Source organism: Cyprinus carpio, chromosome B17 (assembly GCF_018340385.1).
Source record: "Cyprinus carpio isolate SPL01 chromosome B17, ASM1834038v1, whole genome shotgun sequence".
Classification (NCBI taxonomy): domain Eukaryota; kingdom Metazoa; phylum Chordata; class Actinopteri; order Cypriniformes; family Cyprinidae; genus Cyprinus; species Cyprinus carpio.
The window spans coordinates 12845324-12867351 of NC_056613.1; the positions used below are offsets into that span (position 1 = coordinate 12845324).

Below are 22028 nucleotides of genomic sequence, written 5' to 3' on the forward strand. Positions count from 1 at the left end.
CTAATTCTATTTTATTTCAACTTTATGTCAATTAACAAATATTATTTTTAATATTTTTAGTTTCACTGCCAGATCTCCATCCTCATTGGAAGCAAGATTGCCAGAACAGTAATGGAGATTTAACTGTTATATGTGTGTGTGAGACTGAGAAACAGTGCTTGGAACAGTTCAGTTTGGTTGCGGCATATACAACATCAGACTATTGTGTACGGAATGTTTTATTGATAGGTGTGCACAGATTCAGCAGCATAATTCCACAGAAAGCGCAACAGATTTCCAGAAATTCAGATGTCTGTCATTCACAAAGCTCTGCCACTCCTGCATTTAGTGATGAATGATATGATGAATGATATTATTTATGACAGGGACAAATGCTGACTAGACACATGTGACATGCTCTGATGTGATTGGGTGGATGCTGGTTCTATTCAGAAATAAGTAAATAACAAAATGATACTTTTAAGGAGGCATGTGAGTTTGGATGAACAGATCATGTGTTTTATGACACATAATCAAAATTTTATACTGTATGCGACAGGTCAACACACATTATATTATTAGTCACATACATTGGAACCACGGTGAGTCAGGTGAAGATAAGCTACTGTATCAGCAATTCTTGTCAAGTGAATTTGAGTCACAGTAACACATTGGAGTCACAGTATTGATATTTCAAAATTTTATGCATCTTGTTTTACATTCAGAATCTGTGTTAATGGGTCATCCTATACAGATTGCTTGTTGACTGAAAAGACTGAAAATTGACACTGCTGTTCATCACATAAACAATAAACAAATTCAGAATTCACTGAAATGACTCCTCATTGATATCTGTAAATGACACAAAATCTTGAACTGGATATGAGTTTATTCAGATTAAATATGAAAAGCCACAGGCGTCTCAGGTTGTTTGCTTTAGCATCCATAGTCCTGAGATCATGGCTTCCCTTACTAACACACATGCCAGATCATGTATTTCTGCTTTTGCCCAGAGGGCTCAAACAGTCAGAGAGGAAACTGAAGTTTTAACCCCTTTTCAGCCTTAGCTTAACAGATGGGTGCCAGTAACAATACGACGGATGTTTAGCCTAAATAAAATATTCCTGGAAAGTCTAAACCTTCTGTAGTTTGTCAAATACTAGCAGGATTAGGCAGGGCTGTTGGATTGTATTAATAAACCAGAATATCATTAGCCATTTATTGCTTGCGACGTCCAAACAGCTTAATTCACGGGAACTCTTTCAATGTGATGAGTCAAGCATGAACACTGGATTGTGGTCAGAAACACCCAGCTGATCAGATACGCTGCAGGCAGAAGATCTGCGAGCCCCTCACTTCAGAACCTGTCAAAGAACATTTTTGTCATTTCCCCCGAATGGCGTTCAAATTTTGTTCATGCTGTTAAGTGTCTTTATGAAGTCTGCAGAGTCATTTGGATTGAATTTGGTACTTTAATTGCTCTATTTATACAAAGGCTGCATGTTCTGTAGAAAAAGGATGTGTACAAATCATTTAAAAACATTTAATTTAATTTAATTTAACATTTAATCATTAATCATTTGATCTTTTTTGTGCATGATGAGTCACAGAAATGGTCTCACAGAATGACTGTATGGTGATTCCCAGAGCTTTTTTTCTGTGCCGGTGAGGTGTGTCATATCCCACACAAGATTCATTCTGCAAGTGAAGACAAATACTAGAGGAAGATGAAGGCTATCCAGACTTGTGCAACTAAGCAAAACTAATCTAAGCCTGCTCCCTGGTGGTTACTAGTTGCAAAAGGTTCAATTGTGCAATAGAGAACTTGCACAATACCTAGAGACCTTTATTCCAGGAGGGAAGCCCTTTTGACAACAAGAAGACAGTTAATCAGTGAATTTAATGCAGTGTATAAAGACTATTTTGATTATTCGGCAAATGTTAGCAAATTCTTAATATTGCATTTTAATGCTAAAAGAATTGCCATGTCACAATAACGATTAGAGTAAACAGGACAAAAATGCAGAACTTAAAGGCATAATTCACCCAAAAATGAAAGTTACCCCATGATTTACTCCCCCTCAAGCAATCCTCTGAATACAATTGGAGTTATATTTGAAAAGTGTCCTGGCTCTTCCAAGCTTTATAAAGTCTTAAATATGGATATTTTCTTACACAAACACATCGCTTTGCTTTAGAAGGCCTTTATTAACCCCCCCGGAGTGGTCTGGAGCACTTTTGTGGGCTTCAAAATCTCAAAAACCTATTCACTTACAAGCCAGGACATTTTTTTATATATATAACTCTGATCGTATTCACCTGAGAAAAGAAAGTCATATACACCTAGGGTGGCTTGAGAGTGAGTAAATCATTTTCATTTTTTGGGTGAACAATCCCTTTAATATTTATTCTGAACATGAAAACACAACACCACCTTCTTCCAAGATATATTTGCAGTACATTCACTTAATTAATTGTAATATTTATTACACAATGTGCTATATTTATATTTATGAAAAGGTAATTGCAGCTTTTTATCTCACAATTCTGACCGTTTTTCTTGCAATTGCAAGATTATAACTCAAAATGTGGACTTCTCTTGTCAGAATTGTGAGTTTATATCATATATACTCATAATTGTGAGAAAAAAGTAAAAATTGTGAGATCGCAGTTACATTTTAATTATTTCTTTTATTATTACTTCCATAAAAATGTGACCTGGACATGTCCTTTCCTGGTTACATAGAGAGGATTGAGCGGTGAAGCTTTTTTTAAATAAAAAAAAAAAAAAAAATCTGTCAAGATAACAGAAAAACAGAATACAATCTTATACATTCCCTTTATGATCTTTTGCGCTGATACTTTACTTCTTCATTGGAAACTAGGGCATATATGAGTCAGTCCTCTTTCAGACTACAGTAACAATTGGTTCTCTGTTCCACAGGAGTTTTGATCAGATGAGCATCCAAACAGAGGACTATGTGATGACCGACACCTGCCCCACCCCTGTCCGCTCTCGGTCTAGTTCCACGCTAAGCCTGGATCTCGCATCACTTCAAGATCCATCTTCTCCCAAACGCAAACACAGGAAGGTATGTGGAAATGTTCTGATCCGGCTAACTCTGTCTGTCTTTTGTCTGTTTGAATGTGGATCTTATGGAATGGACATTAAATGGGTGATACACCTTTTAATCCTTACATAAAATACAGCTATTAAAATTCTCTTTACTTTGTCATTTCCTGCTAAACGAAAAGAACATACTGATCTTAAGTACATCACTAAAGTTTACTGTAAGGAAAAGGAAGTAGACTGGATTCCCTATGCAGAGACTAATTTGCTTTAGCCTTGGGCAGCTGCTGCTCTTCTTTCATCAGAGGATCAGATTACAGGAGTCACAGCTCTCAGTACAACAAGGCAAACACTAACAGACGCTGGATTTGTCTGAAATGTATTCTGTGTTTTATGTGGTCCTTTTTTGAATTCTGCATGGATGGTTTTCGTGGAAAAGTCTCACTGGTTGAATCCTGAGTTCTGTAAACTGTTTCTTGTGCTATGGTTTAACTTACTACATGAAAATACTTGGTAAATAGCAACTGGTGAAGAAAAACCCTAAATGTGTTAGATATACTATTTTATAATCATTTTGTTTATATCAAAAAAGTTTGATGTTATTGAAATAAGGATCAGGTTGTTTATATTTATTTTACAGGTAAACTGATCTGTTTCAGTTCCATTCATGATGTAAACGTCTAGTGAACTTCAGTGTTGTGAACTCCTTAACAAGCCTGCAGAGGACAGCACAGGCTTAACAACTGAGTGAACAACAGCTTAAAAAACTAGTACTAGTACTGTCTTTACCATAGTGAACAGAACATTAATACAGTAAAGCTGTAATGTGTATGGACATTTAATGGTTATGAAAATGTGGATATTAATATGATTTAAACATTTTATAATTAAATATTATATATTATATGTAATATGTGTTAACGTATAAATTATAATAATTAAATGTTATACATATCATCACAAAATCCTTTTATAAATTAGCAATATCATTATCACTCTTCCTTATACAAATATATACATTTTAACTTAATTTATATTTTTTAAGTCAGTTTGTCCACACATGCATTCTGCAGAAATTGCATAGTCCACTTTAGTCATGTTGCTCATTACCTAAGCAAGAGATCTGAAATGTTGGGTGCCTGTTACTAAAGACTTCCATAACAACAGTTGAAAATATAATTAGACTGTTCAGTTTGACCTTCTTGAGTTGACAGAAAACTAAAGTCAAAGTCACACAATAGTTAAGTCAAACAAAGTCCTCAATAGCAGTCTCAAGGAGGGCTGGCCTTTCTGTTGTCCATAACAAAGCGAACTTCAAGGTTTTATTCCTCTATGGATAACCATATGATGCCAAACAAAGAACACACCTTCCCTTTTTAAAAAAATATTAGCAGTAACTTATGCTTATGGTTTATGTTTCCCGCTATTTAGAAAATGCTTTTCAGCAGTATATACTTTATTGAATAAATATTCATTCAGTATTATTATTCACTATCATTCTAAAGGCACAATGCGTATAGAGCAAGATTGTGAACAACCAGACTGTTAAGTTAATGGTCTGCAACTAAATGTAATAATGATACATTAGAAATTTGATTTATTTTATTTTATTTTATTCACTGGCAGCACTGGTGATATACATAAGTGAAAGAAGAAAGTTGACAATTGCAATTCAGAATTTAATGAAATGTAATCAGTAAAGTAATTAATTGTTATATCAGGTATTTTATATTAATATTAAAATCTTATTTATAATCTAATTAGACATTAGATAATGCAGTTATCCTACTTAGTAATAAAAATATAACTATTATAAGAAAATGTAACAATAAAAATAATACTATAACATGTAATTATTATTACTAGTATTATTTGGCCTTGTTAATGTCCAGTAGTCTGAGGGGAGAGTCACACTGGATAGAGAGGAAGGGTGTGGCGTTTGGTTGGATGTGGTCGATTTTCATACATGGACTGTGGGTGAATAATGTTGTTTAACTTTGAGTTGCACAACAGCTCTAAAGTGAGCTCGCTTGCATGTGGCATAACCTGCAATGCTCCTGGACCGGCGCCACCAAAGTAAACAGAACATGATTTCGAGTTCAAAAAGTTTTGACATTTTTCCGTCTCATGCAGTTTGCGACTGAACAGCGACTGAATGAGCAGACGGTCTGAATAGCGATTGTAATCGAGGACCGAGCTGGATTAAAACACGATCGTCTATGTGTTTCTTCTGTTTTTATTGCTGTGAACTTCGGACTGCTTTCAATGATTTCTGCGTCCTGATTTTGGTACAATAAGAGAGACAGACTCGATCCTTATTTCCAGCTGGATAAAATGGTAAGGAGAAAGATATTTTATAATATGGTGAAGGAAATTTTCTCTGTGTGTGTGTGTGTTTTCACTGTTTTATGGCGCTTTGCAGAGTTTTTGACTGTGTCTCAAATCATAGTGAGCTGCCTACCTAGACAAGCACATTTTGGAGTCTCACATGCGCGCTCAGTTTTCCAGAAGTGCTGTTTGGATCTTAATGCGCGCTGAGCTGAGTCGGAACCTTTGGTCGGAACCATAGACTGTATAAAAAAACGCTTATGATACCCATAGTACTGTCTAGGTAGGCAGAACTTGGTTTTGAGACATCGCCTTTGTCCTAGTTTGGGATAATTACAGTGATTCCGTGAATCACTTCTTTTGAAGTGTACGTTCGAAAGAGCTGATTTAAAATGATTCAATGATTCTTTACGTCACGGCGTGGTACATTTCTGCTTTTAAACGTGCTGCTGAAGTAACATGCCGGTTTATTTTTGATTGTTTTTGTCCGAGTATGTTTTATTGTAATAAAACATGTCCTCGTTTTATATGTTGCAGCCATGATTAAAAAAAAGTCATCAACACTAAAGGTAGAAGACCACAACAATAAAACTCATTTACACTGCTCAGCTGAAAACGTTTCTGTGCGTGTTGATTCAATTAGGTACACCTTCCAGTTCCAGTATTTTTATTTGTAGCATTTCTTCTATTCTGGTATTTAAAGTAACTTAATTTTCGTCCCAGCAGTCAAATCCGAAAGAGACGATTCCCTTTTTAATGAGGCTCAGTTCGATCCGATTCAGTTCGTTTTGTGAAGGAATTGTTCAGTCTCTTTTTGTGAACCGATTCACTAAAAGCTATCGACTCTAAAGAATGATTCGTTCAGGATTCGGACATCTCTAAAGTTAGTAGGTGGAGGTAAAGACAGGCAGGAACGTGTTTCAGAGAGAACTGCTCCGTAGAGGAAATGATCATTTATTATTAACGGGGAACTGGCCAGGTATGAGTTTAGTCATTTCACCTCGGGTGCTCCGAGTTTTTTATATGAAGATTTTTTCATAACGTATAACTGCCGCGGGTGTATGGAATTTATGTTCTTGTCAACGTGGCGCTGCTAATATTTATGTTTATGTTAAATAGAATATTTAGAATTTTACATTGTCACTTAAAAATGACTGATGCAGTGGTACTACCGAGTTCTCACATTTTGTTGGATATAATATTACCAAGATGTAAGAGTAATGTCTGAAAGCTTTGTCTGATTAGGGTTCTGTGCTGACTTGAATAATCTTTTGAGGTGCTTCCTCTTATTCTCAGATGATTGTGTTTTTATACATCACTAGTTTTCTGAGTGCTCGCCAAGTCGGGGTTGGTCTCATGTAAAGATTTTGAAATCCATGGATTGTCTTTAAAGAGGATGTTTTGGGACTTGTCTCAAGTTGTCCTGAGATATTTCACATAATTTCTCGAATAATTGTGTGTGACTATCTTATGTTGAATGCCTTAATACTATAACTAAGGTTATGCAACTTATAATCTAATTAAGTATAATCATGTATAACTGAACTTGAAACAGTAAGGTAGCTGTGCGGTCTAGATAGAGTCATCCAGGAAGTTCAGTTCACACATGGGGGAAACAAACATCAGTTACCATAGATACTTTGGTTTTCTATTGGTAAACAAAGATAAACATCCAATAACAAGGTTGAATAAAGAAGCAAGAATACAAGAGAATCTGTTGGAAATACAGGAATGCAGACTCTTTACATATTCTGAATAAGTAAATAGTAATCAGTTAATGTTATAAGATGACTCTGAAATACAGAAATACACTGAACTCTCATTTTTTGTGTATTGCCCTCTGGCGGTATTTTCTCAAAATCTTTTATCATAATTTAGACAGTGGAACTAAAATGAAAAGCTAGCCTAATTTCTGACTGAAATCTGCAACCCCTTCAACACAGCCACAAGTGCTCAAGTTTAATAAGAGTTTTCTATGTGATATCTGTACAGAGATCTGAGATCTGTGAGTTTTATAATTAAGATCTGTATTTATTTAGGACTTCTTACCTGTTTTTCCTTTTCTTGTTGTTGCAGAGTTCCGAGGAGAAGAGTGGAGTTCTTAACCGCATTGGAAGCTTTTTCAACCGGAAGAAAAAAAGCAGAACCACATCGGATGACAGGGATGAAAATTTGTCACCGGAGCCAAACAGCCCAACCAGGTACTCAGGATCCAAGGAACTGAGACAGACTCAACACACAGAGATCGACGACTCAGTGTTTGGGCCGGAGAATAGAAGTCCCAGTGTGTGTAGCGTAGCCTCCAATGTCGCAGATGGAGGAGACTTGCCTTTTGCAGACAGCGGCAGTAGCGGACGAGGAAGTGTAAAAGAGGTGGAAGTGTTCAAGGTGAGCAGGGTTGAAACCTCCAGCGACAAGAAGACAGAGAATCTGGTGAAGGAGGTGAACAGGAAGCTCAAGGTATACCTGGAAGAGACAACAGATACGACAATAAAGAAATGTGTAGATGCCCCTATACACACGCCTGACACACCAAAGTCCCCCGGCGTCTCAAGCGGGACAGAGAGTAAAAAGACAGTTTTGAAAACCACCATCACAGGCGGTGGGAATTACACAGCGTTGGTTGGGGTGACTCTGGGATCACAGTCCAGAAACTTATCATCCTCTGATATTCAGCCTGGAGAACCGACAGAAACAGAAAGCATGGGGAAGAAAAACAGCGGCAAACGGAAATCACGTAAAATAAGCAATCAAGAAAGTAATAATGAGCTTCTTGCCCCAACGAACAGCACTTCCCCTGAGGCAGAGGAGAGGTCAGTGCAATCATCTCCCTCACCTGGTCAAGTACACAGAGCCGTGTGGGCGGAAACTCACCTGACAGAGGAGGAGAGTGAGAGCTCAATTACTGACTCACTCTCTTCTACAGAACCTGCTCCGGCCAGCCCAGTTGAGAGTTATTCTGCCCTCAGTGCAGCTCCTAGCAACACTCCTGCTCCTTCTCAAGCTGCAGAGCAAGCCATCTTCACCTTACATGCTTCAAAAGACAGCACCAAACCACCAGAGGAGGAAACTCGTGACAGCCTTGTTCCTAAACGCCTGCATGCTGAGAGCAGTGAAGAGAAACGCAGAAGCTTGAAACTGTCAAAGAGTGAGAAAGTCTTTGCTAAAAGAGTGTTTGTTGGTTCTCAGTCAAGCCTAGACGGGGAAGAACAAGCTGACACAGAGACTCAAAGTGAGACTGATTTGGATATAACGCAGAATGTACAGCAGGTTAAGGTGAAAATGTAAGTACTCCTGCGTTGTGTTTGTGTGTCTGTGTTGGGTTACTGAGCAGCGAGGGCTTTGTTCAGTCTGTACATTGCAGATTACTATGTGCAATATGATACTTGGGTTCCCATGATTTTGAGTATGAGATGAACAGTGACTCTAAGATCTTTCCATAGATAAAGGTTTCTGTTGTATATGTAGCATACTGTTCAAAGGATTGGGGTCGGTAAGATTTTAAAAATGTTTTTGAAAGAAGTCTCTTATGCTCACTAAAGCTGTTTATTTAATCAGAAATGCAGTAAAATTTTGAAATATTATAACAATTTAAAATAATTGTTATTTTGTTTAAATACATTTCAAAATGTAATTTATTCCTGCGATGGCAAAGCTGGATGTTCAGCAGCCATTCAGCATCCAGTCTTCAGGGTCACATGATCCTTTAGAAAACATTCTAATAGTCTGATTTGGTGCTCAAGTTAATAAATAAATATTATATAAAAACATTTTTTTAAAAATATATACATGTTGAAAATGGTTGGGCAGCTTAATATTTTTGTGGAATCCATGATACGTGGAAGAATAGATCTAACCATAAATGAGGGTTGCCTAATGTTGAAAAACTGCTGTCTCAATGTAATATGATTTTATTATCTTGTTTATCATCATATCATCATGTTCAGCTGCTTAAAGTTAATTACTACCTGTACAGTGGAAATTAACTGATCACTTCAGTTTCTATAGCAGCTTGTGACTGTGTCATTTCTTTTGTATGATTTGATCTCTACTTAACATGGAATTAATTTACTTGAATAACTTTGTGCAAGTTCATGTGTGATTAATCAGCCCTTTTTAGCTTAGTAATTGAAAATGTCTACACAATTAATTGATATGTCATGGTTATAAGTTTAAGCAGGTTAAGTCGTGGACAGTGATGATGTCAAGGCTAGAAATGTGGCCAAACATGTTCACAAAAGTGATCTGAAATAATTTGAGCTCTTCAACAGGAAATATGCATCTATGGGATGGTTTGCATATGAGGTGTCTGTGTTTTTACATCCTTGAAGAATTCAAATTATTTCTCATTAATGTTATGCATGCTGAAGGCATATGAATGCATGGATCCTCCCATACTTGTCTCTTAACATTGCTGTTGCTTTTATGTCTTTCCACAGATTACCAAACCCCAAAAGTGTAAATGTCAAGCAGTCTAACCTACAGACAAACGAGTCAGTTGTCCAAAAGCAGCCTCTTGATGAGGATGTAGACTGCCCCTCTGAACTTTCAACAGAAAACAAACACGCTACAGACTTTGGGGAGGAATTTGATTTAGCAGAAATGCCAATTAGTAAAGTAACGTTGAACACTGTGATGAGTAGTCATCAAAACTCATCTATGCCATCCAAACGTACGGACAGAGCCGCCAGTGGACCAAATGGGGGAATTAAAGCAAAGAACCCACCACCACAAGTTGCCCCTAAAACAAAAGCTGTAATGTCTCGCATTAAAAGCCTCTCTGAGGCATCAAAGATAGAAGTACCTCCAGTACGGAGGATTTCACAGAAGCAGACTGATCAAAAAGAGATTAAATCACCAACAGAAAAGGACCAATCTGTTAAACTTAATAAACCAAATGAAATCAGGACCGGAATTCACAAGAAAGTCACACCAGAGGTTCAAACTAAACCAAAGAAAGTGCTGGAGGTTGTTACAGTGTATAGTGTTTCTACAGAAGCTCAGAATGAAGAAGCATCAATAAGTCCAGAGCGGAAAATGTCACCGACTAAGAGATTGGAAGAGAGGGATGTTTTGGATGCCTCACTAATGACAAAAACTTCTCAACCCACTAAAGAACAGGTCAATCTTCCAAAGACTAAAAAAGAAAAAAGTAAAGAGCTAAAACATTCCCTGTCTGTGGATAAATCCCCATCTTCCCCAACTTTGGAGAATTCTATTTCAACAAAGCTCAACACTGAATTCAAAACATTTAAAGATATCCAAAAGTCAAAAACACAACCGACAGCTGCCACTGACAGAAGTCCAACATCAAAGAGTAGTTTTTCCTATTCAAAGAGTAAATTCAAATCAGGTGACACTGGCAACAAAACCGAGACAAAACTTTCTTCCTCAGCGCCTGGCACAGACCAGTCAGATCAGAATATTGAAAAGGAGAAACCAGCGAACGAAACCCAGCTGAGCGGACCAAAGAGTCCAAAGAAATTCATGACTGATGTGTCACCAACAGGAAGGAAGCTGCCTCGAACGATGCCATTGAGCCCTCAGAAACAGCCCTCAGATGGAGAAGTTGCCCACGGAGAGAGTGAGTCACACGAACCAGCCTCACTGCCACTTACCCAGCCAGAGAGAAATGAGTCATCACTGGTTAACGGTCCTGTTGCTGATGGCAAATCTTCCAAATGTGATCAAGGCGCTGGGAATGCTGTGATCAGGGTATCGCCAGAGCTCAAATTGAAAAGCCCTGTTAAGGAGGTGGATGATTTACAGTCAGGAACTCCACGTCTCAAAAGTCCCACTAAACTCAAACCCAGGAAAGATTTTCGGAAGGCAGAGCCAGCTGCATCTTCAGATTCAAAAACAGACAAAGGCGAGAAAACAACAAATTTGTCTGTCACACCCACAGCTGCTTTGAAATCTGACAAAGTAGAAAATATTTTGAAGCAATCAAAAGCCATTTCTGAAAGTGAAAATTGTGATGCTGCAGAGACCAAAGTCACACCAGATGTGTCCCTTTCAGAAAACAATGATTTACAAAGCAATCGACAGACAGAATCAAATCTATCAGTTTCATCAGACCCACATGCGCAGGTTGCATCAGATAAACAGCCAGATATTACTAAGACAGATGAAATTTCCACAACATCCAAGATGGCTAAACAATCAAAAGCCTCTTCCGAAACAAATGGTGAGAAATCTGGTGCTGCTGAGAAAGTCACACTGGAAGTGTCTTCAGTAAAGAAAGATTTGAACTCAGAAAAGCAGACAGAGTCAGATATATCAATTTCACCAAACCTACATGTCCAGGATGTACCAAATATTAAGCAGTCAGTCAAAGAAAAGCCACTTACTGAGTTCAAGAAAGAGAAATGTGGCCTTTTCAAGGAAAATGAAAATTCCTCAATACCTGTAATGGACCAAAACATAACCAGTGATCTAAGCACTCAAAATATTGGTAAACAATCAAAAGTCTCTAATGAAACGAAGGGTGAAAATTTTGGTGCTGCTGAAAACACAGTCAAATTGGATGTGTCGGTTTCAGAAAACCAAAATTTGCAGTCCATAAAACCACAGACTGAATCAAATATACCAGATTCATCAGGGTCACATGTCCAAATTACGCCAGATAAGCAGTCAGATGTTGACCCAGACAAGAAAGAGACGTGTTCCCTGTCTAAGGCAGATGAAATTTCCAAAATACCCAAGATAGCCAAACAACCAAAAGCCTCTTTTGAAACGAAGGATGAAAAATCTGGGGCCACTGAAACCAAAGTGAAACTGGATGTGTTGCTTTCAGAAAAGAGTGATTCAAACTCAGAAAAGCAAATGACAGTGACAGATGTACCAGTTTCAATGGAAGCACATGTGCAGGTTGCATCTAATGAGCTGTCAGATGTTGTTAAAGATAAGTCCCATGTTGGGTTTGAGACATCCTGTCATCTGAGTGGTCAAGATACAGAGAAGCCTCGCTCTTGTCAGGAACAAATCAGTCAAGTAATTTCAGAGGACTCATCTGAAACAACTCAGAAGACTGAGACCAAAAAGCTCAGTGTGGAAAATACTGTGAATTCAGATTTAAAACAACCAAAACCAACTACAAAACTAGATGAAAAGGTTAAAAGTGAAGAAGAAAGTGGCAAACACAAAGTATTAGAGAAGCAACTGGTTCAGTCTGGAGACTCGCATAAAACAAACCCAGAGTGTGTCAAACAGAATGAATTAAATAAATTGAAGCAAGTTGATAAGACACCAGTAGCAGTGATCACGGCTCCAGAGGCTGCTTCTAAACCCATTCGAAAAGGTGATCAGACTTTAGATCAGCAACTTACATCAGTTAAAATAACAGATAAACTGACTTCCAAAGAGGACAGAAAGAGTGAAGTCCAAACTAAAAGTACAGAGTCCAACCTGAAAGTCAAGGATCTTACAAAGCCTCATGATAAAATACCAGCTACGAATTTACAAAAGCTGAAACCACCAACTGACCAAAGTGTTCATCAGTTTACTTCCCAGAATCTTCCTTTGGACACCAAAAGCCTCTCACAAAATAGCAAAGCACCATCTAGTTGGTTAGACGTGGACCGAAGTTTTGAGAAGAAGAAAACAGAGAGACGTTTGGATTGTTCTGCAAGTGATGACAATCAGCTTGACACTTCGGATGACTTTGATGATTTAATTCGTAACATCAAGGAGAACTGCTCCCCTTTCTCTTTGCCACCAAGAAAACATGGGCAGAACAAAATGCCGTCACCTCCTTTTGCCATGCCTGCCATTAAAGAAGATCACTTTGAGAAGATATTTGACCCAGAACAGTTCCAGTTTGGGACAAGAAAAACTGTAGGACCTAAAGACCCCTCTCCAGCCATGATGATCAAGAGGAAAAATGAGGAGGCAAAAACCAACCCACTGTCCAAACGTTCTGAGGACAGCCTTCTTTATAAAGGTATCTCCTCTAGACGGGAACAAGACAAAGCTAAAAAGGTCACAGTCACTGAAGAGAAAACTGTTGGAGAAAAACAGAACACTGAGGGCTCTGGAAAAGTGTCCTCAAGATTGGAAAGAATGTCAATCATCTCAAACCTTGTGAACCCCCCAAACACGGCAAGAAAAGCCCGAACTGAACCAAGCTCTCTCATTAATGGCATTCAGTCACCCATAATGCCACCACCAGAGGCGGTGCCAACCTCAGGAGATCGAAAGGACATACTGCTGCCCCATGCTGTCACCTCTCCAAAAGAGGCGCTTGGTGATTTGCCAGATTCTGGCAGTGTAAGGGCAGGACCTGGAGATTCAGTAAAGAGCCCATCCACACATCCACCTCTTCCAAGTTTCTCAGAAATCAAGCTGCCTGACTTTTTGGAAAAGTACATGGATAAAGGGAAAGAAGCAAACACCATGAACCAGCAAAGGCCTGACACTGGCTGTGTCCCTGCACTGGATTTGAATCTCACTTCCAATAAATTTAACTCAAGCATGGGACTGCAAGGCATATCAGGATTAACATCTCCATCCAACAGCACTCAGCAGATTCCACTGCCCACACCCACCAGTCTTTCACCAACATACATAGAGGTAAGAAAGATGTTAAAGAGGACATCAGATGCAAAATTCACTTTTACATGGTGTGTGCATATAATTGTCTTAGCAGTGTGTTGACAGAACCACCCTACAATGATAAAAATCCATTCACTCCCCAAATAACCTAAACACTTTCAATTATCAAGCCGTTTTGATTTTCTGAGCACTATGGCGTCATACTGCTCAAGCCCCGTCTGCCGCTGCTGATGGACTGTCCCGAATTAGCATATTTCCACCCTCAGCCAGTTGTAAGCTCTCTGTGCTGTCGAGCAGCTGTAGCAACAGCAATGTTTTATAAGCAATGCAGGTGTTTTGTAGTTGGATTTAAAAGTGAACATGAGAGTATTCATTTTCTCCCATTATGAGGGCCAATGAGGACACAGTGGATGAGTTTTGTTTTTGATGGTAATGCGCTAAAAGACAGCAGAGAGGGGTGGAGTGAGCAGTAGCTCATTATTATTTAAAGATACATGCATTGAAATGAACAACTGTTTTTGACAAGGTTAAAAGTTTTTGTTATACACGATAATTGAGGAATTTTAACCATTTTAATTTTAAGTATTTGGCAGACATTTCATGAAGACCCTAAAGAATGTCCCCTATAATACCAAATGTCCTTTGTTTTAATAAAATCTCTTATCTCTTTAATTCTTTTAGTTTATTTTAGGTAATTGACTAAAAGTACAAGTACTAGGTTTCAAAGCTTCCATTGTACAGTACATGTGTAAACTACAATTTATGCTTCAAATTGTGCTTTACTTAAATACTATTGAAACTGAATGCTTGTACTTTTACTCAATTATCAATTTTTAAGGAAAAAACCTTCAAAGTACAGAATACATACTTCATTGCGATATATGTCTGTCATCTCATTAAAAACATTTCTGTCTGTCTTACTGAGATTAGAGCAGATCACATTCCAGTGAACTGTAAACCTTTATTTGAAACGACCAGTGAAATCCATTTCAATCTAAAATTTAATTCTACACTAACTGTAGCCATTTGGCTATCAAATGTAGTCATTCTTGTCAAGAGACATTTGATGTTCCACCAAAGTACAGATTCTTTGAACATTTACAGTTTTTTTCACAGGGCTGTAGGGAAGTCTTGCTTCACCTTTGAAGCTGCTTATGTTGTCTGTACCTGCCTGGTCCTTTATCAGTGGAAAATTTGTCAGTCTTGTCTTTAAGACACAAGAGGAATGTTAAGCCCTCTAGGCTTCAGTTTGTTTTTATAGGTATCACTGATCATAGTACCACGGTGAGCTGTGCTGTATTTGAATCAAAGGTCCAGTCAGTGTCTTAAAGTACTTTTGAAAATGTTGTCAATGTTCATGTTAAAAAGTTTATAATGAAAATAATCTTTGAATATTAACTTGAGTTTTTGATTTCCAGACACCAGGTGTCAGAGGCTTCCACAGACGCCCTGGAAAGGTATTGCAAAACTGAAGATGGCGGTCTATTCAAAATTGATCATAATTTATAGTAATTTACTATACATTTATTTAGTACAAATTTTAGTACAGCCAATTTACTGTTACTTTCCAGTTCATTATCCACTTTTGCAGTGCTTCAAATAAGAAAGGAAAAACAGTTTAACACATTTATGGAGAGTGTTTCAATATTATTGCTTGCAGATTGTGATATACCAACAACCTCATTTCGGAGGAGAGGCATACGAGGTGTTCAAAGACATAGAGGATGCCACCTCCCTAAACCTCTCTCCACTCATTTCCATAAAGGTCATTAGAGGATGGTAAGAACAGTCACTTCCTTCTATTCAGAATGGGACAAATCCTGTCATTTTAAAGTGCAAGGTTACTAATGTTAATGTTTGTCTTGTCCTGTTAGCTGGCTGCTGTATGAAAAGCCAGGCTTCCAGGGCCGGTCTTTCGCTCTGGAGGAGGGGCCAGCAGAGATAGCAAATGAGTGGGCGGAGACAGAGCCCAGTGGGGAATTGGGGCCCAACGGCCTGCCACTCCCAACCACACCCATGGTTATTGGCTCCATTAGGCTTGCATTAAGGGTGAGTAAAAAATCGTGAGTCAAATGGATCAACACTTGACCTCAGCACTCTGATAATTGAGTCAAATTACCCAAATAATCTCTTAAATACAAAATAAATAAATAAATATAATGTATTACCATTGAACTGCTAGCATGTATGCTTTGTTCTTTGATAACTTGCTCTAGTATTTTTTCTCAGGACTACAGCACACCAAAAATCGACCTGTTCACAGAGCTGCATGGGATGGGCCGAATGTCTTCATTCTGTGATGACACCATAGAGACCTGTTCATTTGGTATTCCTCAGAGTACTGGGTCTATTAAGGTTCACAGTGGAGTGTAAGTGAACTTACAAAAATGCTTACACCCGATATGGGTTCTGACAGTGAAGTGATTTAAAACTTGGTTGTGCAACATAATATGTTAACAGTTATTTGAAATTCCTCAACTTTATGATGATGTTTTACCCCAGTGATTTAAAAAAATTGCATTACTATATACAATACTAAAGTTTGGGGTAAGATTTTATTAATGTTTATGAAAGTAGTCTATTGTGCTCCCAAAGGCTGCATTTATAGTTATACTAAAAATAGTTCTACTGTGAAATATTATTACACATTAAAATAACTGATTTCTGTTTTAATACAGTAGCCATTACTCCAGTCTTAAGTCACATGGTCCTTCAGAAATATTTCTAATATGCTAATTGTTCATGTTAAATGTTCAGGAAACAATACTTATTATCAGTGCTGAAAACAGTTGTTGCTGTGTAACATTTTTCCTCAGTATCTTAATGAATGGAAAATTCAAAAGAACTCCATGTGTTTGAAACATTATAAATGTCTTTACTGTCACTTTAAAAAATCTTACTGATCCCTAACTTATGATCAGTAGTGCATGGGAGCAAAACTCAGAGCAAAAATGAGATATGAAGGACACAAGCCTCATGTTTGTCCTCACTGCATGATCAAGTGGAAAGTTTTGAGGTTAAAGCATGTGACCTATGATTGGAGTTGAGAGACTCTGAGAGAAAAAGAGACTGTGTGTCTGTTGGAATGTTGTTTTCTTCTTGTTGCGTGTTGGATGGAGATGGCATTTTCGAAATATTTGTTTTTTCTGCCTTGGCATGTTTTTTTCTTTGCCAAAACTTCAAGAAGCATGTTTTTAAATCACAAAATGAAAGTTATCTTTTAACAGGTTCTAAAATCCTTTTAGATCTATTCTTACTGTGGTTGTGTGTTTGTAGATGGATGGTCTTTAGTGACCCAGGTTTCCAGGGTCTTTTGGCTGTTTTGGAGGAAGGAGTGTATCCCTGCCCTCAGGACTGGGGCTTTCCCGCCCCCTTTGTCGGATCACTGCGGCCCTTGAAAATGGTAATTACATACCACTCATTTTCACACACTCATTCCATCTCATCCCGGCTTACAACTAAATCTATGAACAGAGGTTCATATACAACTGTTCTTTTTGCTTTTCACAGGGTGAAATTAAGGTGGAAAATCCCAATGAAATTAAGGTGAGCTTTACATGTTAAATCACAATAAACACTGTTTGAACAAAAAGGTGTACTTCAGCTCACTGAGAAAAACGCAACAACTAAAGACTAATTTTGCACATTTATTTGGTGAAAGACATTCTGTACAGCTTGGAATTAAAAGTACCTGTTGGTGCAGGTAGTCTGGACCAGATCGAACATGCCCAGAGGCGGGGTTTGTTCTTGTTCTTTGCTTGCTCAGCCTGTGCCAGTGTTTGTTCTTTTGATTTCTGAGCCGTGAAAGAGCAGTGGCATTGTGTCTGACTTTGAAACTACAGATAGATGCAGTCGGAGCTCTGGCAGTACATGTTTCTCACAGCCGAGGCATTTGATCCCATAATGGTTTAATTAAAATTAAATGTTACTAATATGAAACCATTCTAATGGTTTTGATGGACCAGGGAAGTCGGCTTAGTTTCTGTAAAGTGAACCTCACAGGGTTTTTCCTGAACTCATGTCTTCCTGGGCTTTGAGAGCAGTATACAGGACTTGAGTTGACTCTGCCTGAGGCTCAAAGACACCGGGAAAGAATTCCCAGAATTCTGAATATTCTGCCCACAAGAGTATGCACACATAAACACACCCCAGTCAAACACCGAACATGTCAAGTATTTTGTTGTATGAAATAAAGCATCGTTTTCATGACAAGTTTTTTTTTTGAGAGAGAATTTAACTGAAGTATTTATTTCATACATTTTAACTTATTTTTTTTTTTTAACATAATTTATTTAATAATAATTTAAATGCAAGAACTTTAATATAATAATGCAGTTACAAAGTGTAGAAAATGTACCATACAAATCAAAGCTAAATCAATTTTGGCCCTATATGAAAAGTGAATTTTTTTTTCTATGTGAATTCAGGCGTTACTCTTTGAAAAACCAATGTTTCAAGGGGAGTGCATAGAGATCGAAAAGGACATTTACAACTTTGATGAAGGAGAGGAAGAGAAGAATGAAGAAGATGAGACTGAGAGTCCTGAAAGCACCAGGATAAAGAGACTGAGTTCTGTGGGCTCACTGAAGATCCTGAGTGGCCTGTGAGTAAATTTTTTTGACAGTACAGCTGACATTGTTGGATTTAGTTTTTTTTGGTTTGGTCTGGAAAGTCTGGAAGGGCAGCCAGACCATCAACATGCCACCAAATTACTGTAGCTCTACACATACCTTCATTTCTTGATGCTTTATTGCCTTTAGATGGATCCAGCAGTGATTCTTGTTATTGTTCATTTATAGCTGGGTCGGATATTCTGCACCAGGGTTCGAGGGTCGCCAGTATCTTCTGGAGGAAGGAGAGTATACAGACTTCAGTGACTGGGGTGGACTGGAAGACAGGCTCCTCTCTATTCGTCCAGTGTTAGCAGTATGTATACGGAGAACTTTTCTGAATCAAAGACTTCAAGATTAATATTAAATAAACAGTTTACAGCATAACCTCCTCAAAGTAAGGCATGCTGGGAAGACAAGCAATAAACTTTGTGAGGTCTTTATGTGGGTTTTTCTGATATGCATTTCATGGTTTGTGCCCTTCTGTAGGATTTCATGACTCCTCACGTGAGAATGTTCAGTGAGCGGGATTTCAGCGAGAGAGGGATGAATGTGGACCTGCTGGAACCTGTCATTATCATGGAAACCACTGGTTTTGGCATAAAGACACAATCATTGGAAGTCCTCTCTGGCGTGTAAGTGTCTATATCTAAGCTCCCTGTTTCCTCCTTCAGGCATAACTCTTTTTCTTTCTTTCGTAACCCTCGACCTTGGTATGCCTGTAAATCTTGTCTGTGAAATGTTTATTAGCCCTTGTGTGCAACTGCTTACAGAGATAAAATCAAAAGTAGTTCACTCAGAAATGATTATTCTCTCATTACTTAACTCATTATTTAAGTGTACAAAAATCCCCACCCATATTTTAAGTAGTCTTGGTTTTCAAAATGACGAGTTCATTTGCAAAAACCGATAACTCCATTTTTATTTATTTTCAGAAATCACGTTTTTTTTTATTGCGGATTCCAAGTAATATCAATCAAACTGCATTTGATTTGTTTTGACTAAGTAATAATAATTTAAATACAAGTAACTTACAAAATTAAAGTTCATTGAAAGTATGTTTTTTTTTACATATTAAAAGTTTGTTTTATAGCAAAAGCAGATACTAAATATTTTAGAATTTAAAAAAACACTTGTTTAATCTTTGTAATCTCCTCAGATGACAATGTAGATGCCTGATAAACGGTGTTGTTGTTGTGATCATAGACTGTATGAATGTGATTACACGCAATGCACTGAGCTTTTCCCTGACCAAAGTAACGTGCTGCTTTTGCAATGTTCCGTGAAAACATTTCAGCTTTTATTTTCCTTCACATCCTGAAGAAGATATCACAGGTTCATCAAGTTCGTCGAAATGATGCATCCTCGATCACTTTTAGTCAGCTTTGACGAAACTCCTCTCAGCTAGCACGTCTTTTCAAAGTGAAAGCAGCCTTGTCACCTGACCTGAATATGGTGTGCTGATTTGCTGAAATGGACTTATTGGCTTCTGTTCACAAACAACAAGGGCGCTTGTCGTCTTCTGCAGTAAAATGATGCCTTGAAAGTGGACAATACCGGCTTTTTGACAAAACGTGTTTAGGGTTCAGACCACGCTATATGTGGAGAATAAAGTAGCGTTTATCGGATTTTGCAAATAAACTCTTCAAATATTTTAATTCATTTAGTTCATAAGGGTAAAATTGATAAGGTAATTCAGGCAAAAATGAAAATTCTGTCATTAAATACCCACCCTCACGTCGTTCCAAACCCGTAAGCCTTTTGTTCATCTTCAGAACACAAATTAAGATATTATCGATGAAATCCGAGATCTTTCTGACCCTCCATAGACAGCAATGTAACGGACATGTTTAAGGCCCAGAAAGGTAGTAAGGACATCGTTAAAATAGTCCATGTCACATCAGTGGTTCAAACATAATATTATGAAGCTACGAGAATACTATTTGTCTGCAAAGAAAACAAAAATAACTTTAACAATTTCTTCTCTTCCATCTTTGATGCACGTTCACGAGAGTACCATGACGCATGATGCTGCTGACGCAGGAGCCTACTGAAAATACAGCTTTGCCATCACAGAAATAAATTATATTTTAGAATTTAAATTTACATGAATGCTTTTGGCAAATGCTTTTATTCAAAGTGACTTTGCATTCAAGGGTACACATTTTATCACTTTGTTGTACTGTTTGCACTACAGAATATATATATATATAAACTGTACAATACATTCTAGTGTATACAGGATCGGTCAGTTATCTGTTGTAAGGGAAACAGGTCAATTTAGCTCAAAGGGAATCATTTAAGATTTTAAAGGGAATTTGAACAGAATCACTGTTTCACGGCTGATCACTGAAACGGCCAGCGATTCACTGAACGAGCCGTATAACATCAAATCAGCGCTGGATATTAATATCCCAAGGTATAGTGAAAACACTATTAATAAGCACAGTAACAAGATCGGCAGTTTAAGACATTAACTTGTGAGCACAAAACACAAGATACTTCTCTTTTCAATATGAATAAGGCTTTATTAGAGAAATCTAAGACATATAAACTAATCTAACACATAAGCACACGCACTCACACATTCACACAAGTTGCAGGAAGATAGAAAGTTAGGGAAGAATGAGTTTAAGAGAATGAAAATGTGAAATCCCAAGTTTTACAGCAATACGTGAAATTGCATAGACATGAACAACCATTAATCACTTAATTAACCCTCGCATTGAGTTCATCAATTAGGTTAAAATTATATTAGATAACACCAGTACAGATGTGAGTCTGGAGGTTGGTTACTTGTGATGCCTGGTGTAACGGGGTTTCCCTTTGTTGTTGCTGAAAAGGGGGTTTCCCGAAGTTGCTGATTGGCTGGAAGTTCAGTAGTCGTTGAAGTGACGTCATGGGAAGGCCGTGGTTGGGCATTGGCTGACGATGCGGAGTTGTGGGCTGGCTGAAGTTTCAGACGGGCACGCGAGGTCAGACTCGGAGACACGGCGTTACAAAACTTAACTCAGAACACAAAACTCTCAAACGGAAAAGAAAAGAAACTAAAGTAAAAGAATAGAATTAAAGTTTGACGAGACTAGGTGGTGTTTCTTCTCATCGTGGCTAAGTAGCAGCAGGCGTGCAGGCCGAAGCACGCTGGAACCGCGCTCGAAGAGCATGACAATGACTAAAAGCAGCAGCTAAAAAGCAGGCTGAAAGCCGGCATGACTGATAGCAAAGGCTAAACGCAAGCTCAAAGCTAAAAGCAAAACTTGATGGTGTCCTGAGTATTTAAACTGGCCTTTTGGCCACACCTCAAATGTTGTCTTGACCAATTATATATTGTCTTTTCTCGGTGTGTTGCGATGTTTGTCCCACCCATTCATAAATCATGTGTTATCTTATCAAGCACGAGGTCCGAATTTTCCCGCTCTTGCAGGGTATAATTTGGACATGATTCCTATAACAAGAATATGATACATTTGACAAATAACTGATGGTCA

At 38.0% G+C, this 22028-nt stretch overlaps 1 protein-coding gene across 2 annotated transcripts in view; it reads left to right on the forward strand.

Moving 5' to 3' along the window:
* Nucleotides 1–22028, forward strand: part of crybg1a (crystallin beta-gamma domain containing 1a) — a 42387-nt gene that overhangs the window by 11538 nt on the left and 8821 nt on the right. The window contains exons 2-13 of one of the 2 annotated variants that reach the window (XM_042742339.1): nucleotides 2924–3071; nucleotides 7454–8661; nucleotides 9817–13948; nucleotides 15349–15387; nucleotides 15591–15709; nucleotides 15805–15979; nucleotides 16160–16299; nucleotides 17207–17333; nucleotides 17441–17476; nucleotides 18358–18533; nucleotides 18730–18856; nucleotides 19030–19175. In XM_042742339.1, coding sequence (XP_042598273.1) covers nucleotides 2924–3071; nucleotides 7454–8661; nucleotides 9817–13948; nucleotides 15349–15387; nucleotides 15591–15709; nucleotides 15805–15979; nucleotides 16160–16299; nucleotides 17207–17333; nucleotides 17441–17476; nucleotides 18358–18533; nucleotides 18730–18856; nucleotides 19030–19175 — 6573 coding nt within the window. Of the gene's footprint in view, nucleotides 1–2923; nucleotides 3072–4993; nucleotides 5387–7453; nucleotides 8662–9816; nucleotides 13949–15348; nucleotides 15388–15590; nucleotides 15710–15804; nucleotides 15980–16159; nucleotides 16300–17206; nucleotides 17334–17440; nucleotides 17477–18357; nucleotides 18534–18729; nucleotides 18857–19029; nucleotides 19176–22028 lie in introns of those variants that run through there. The other variant, XM_042742340.1, reaches the window with a different exon arrangement.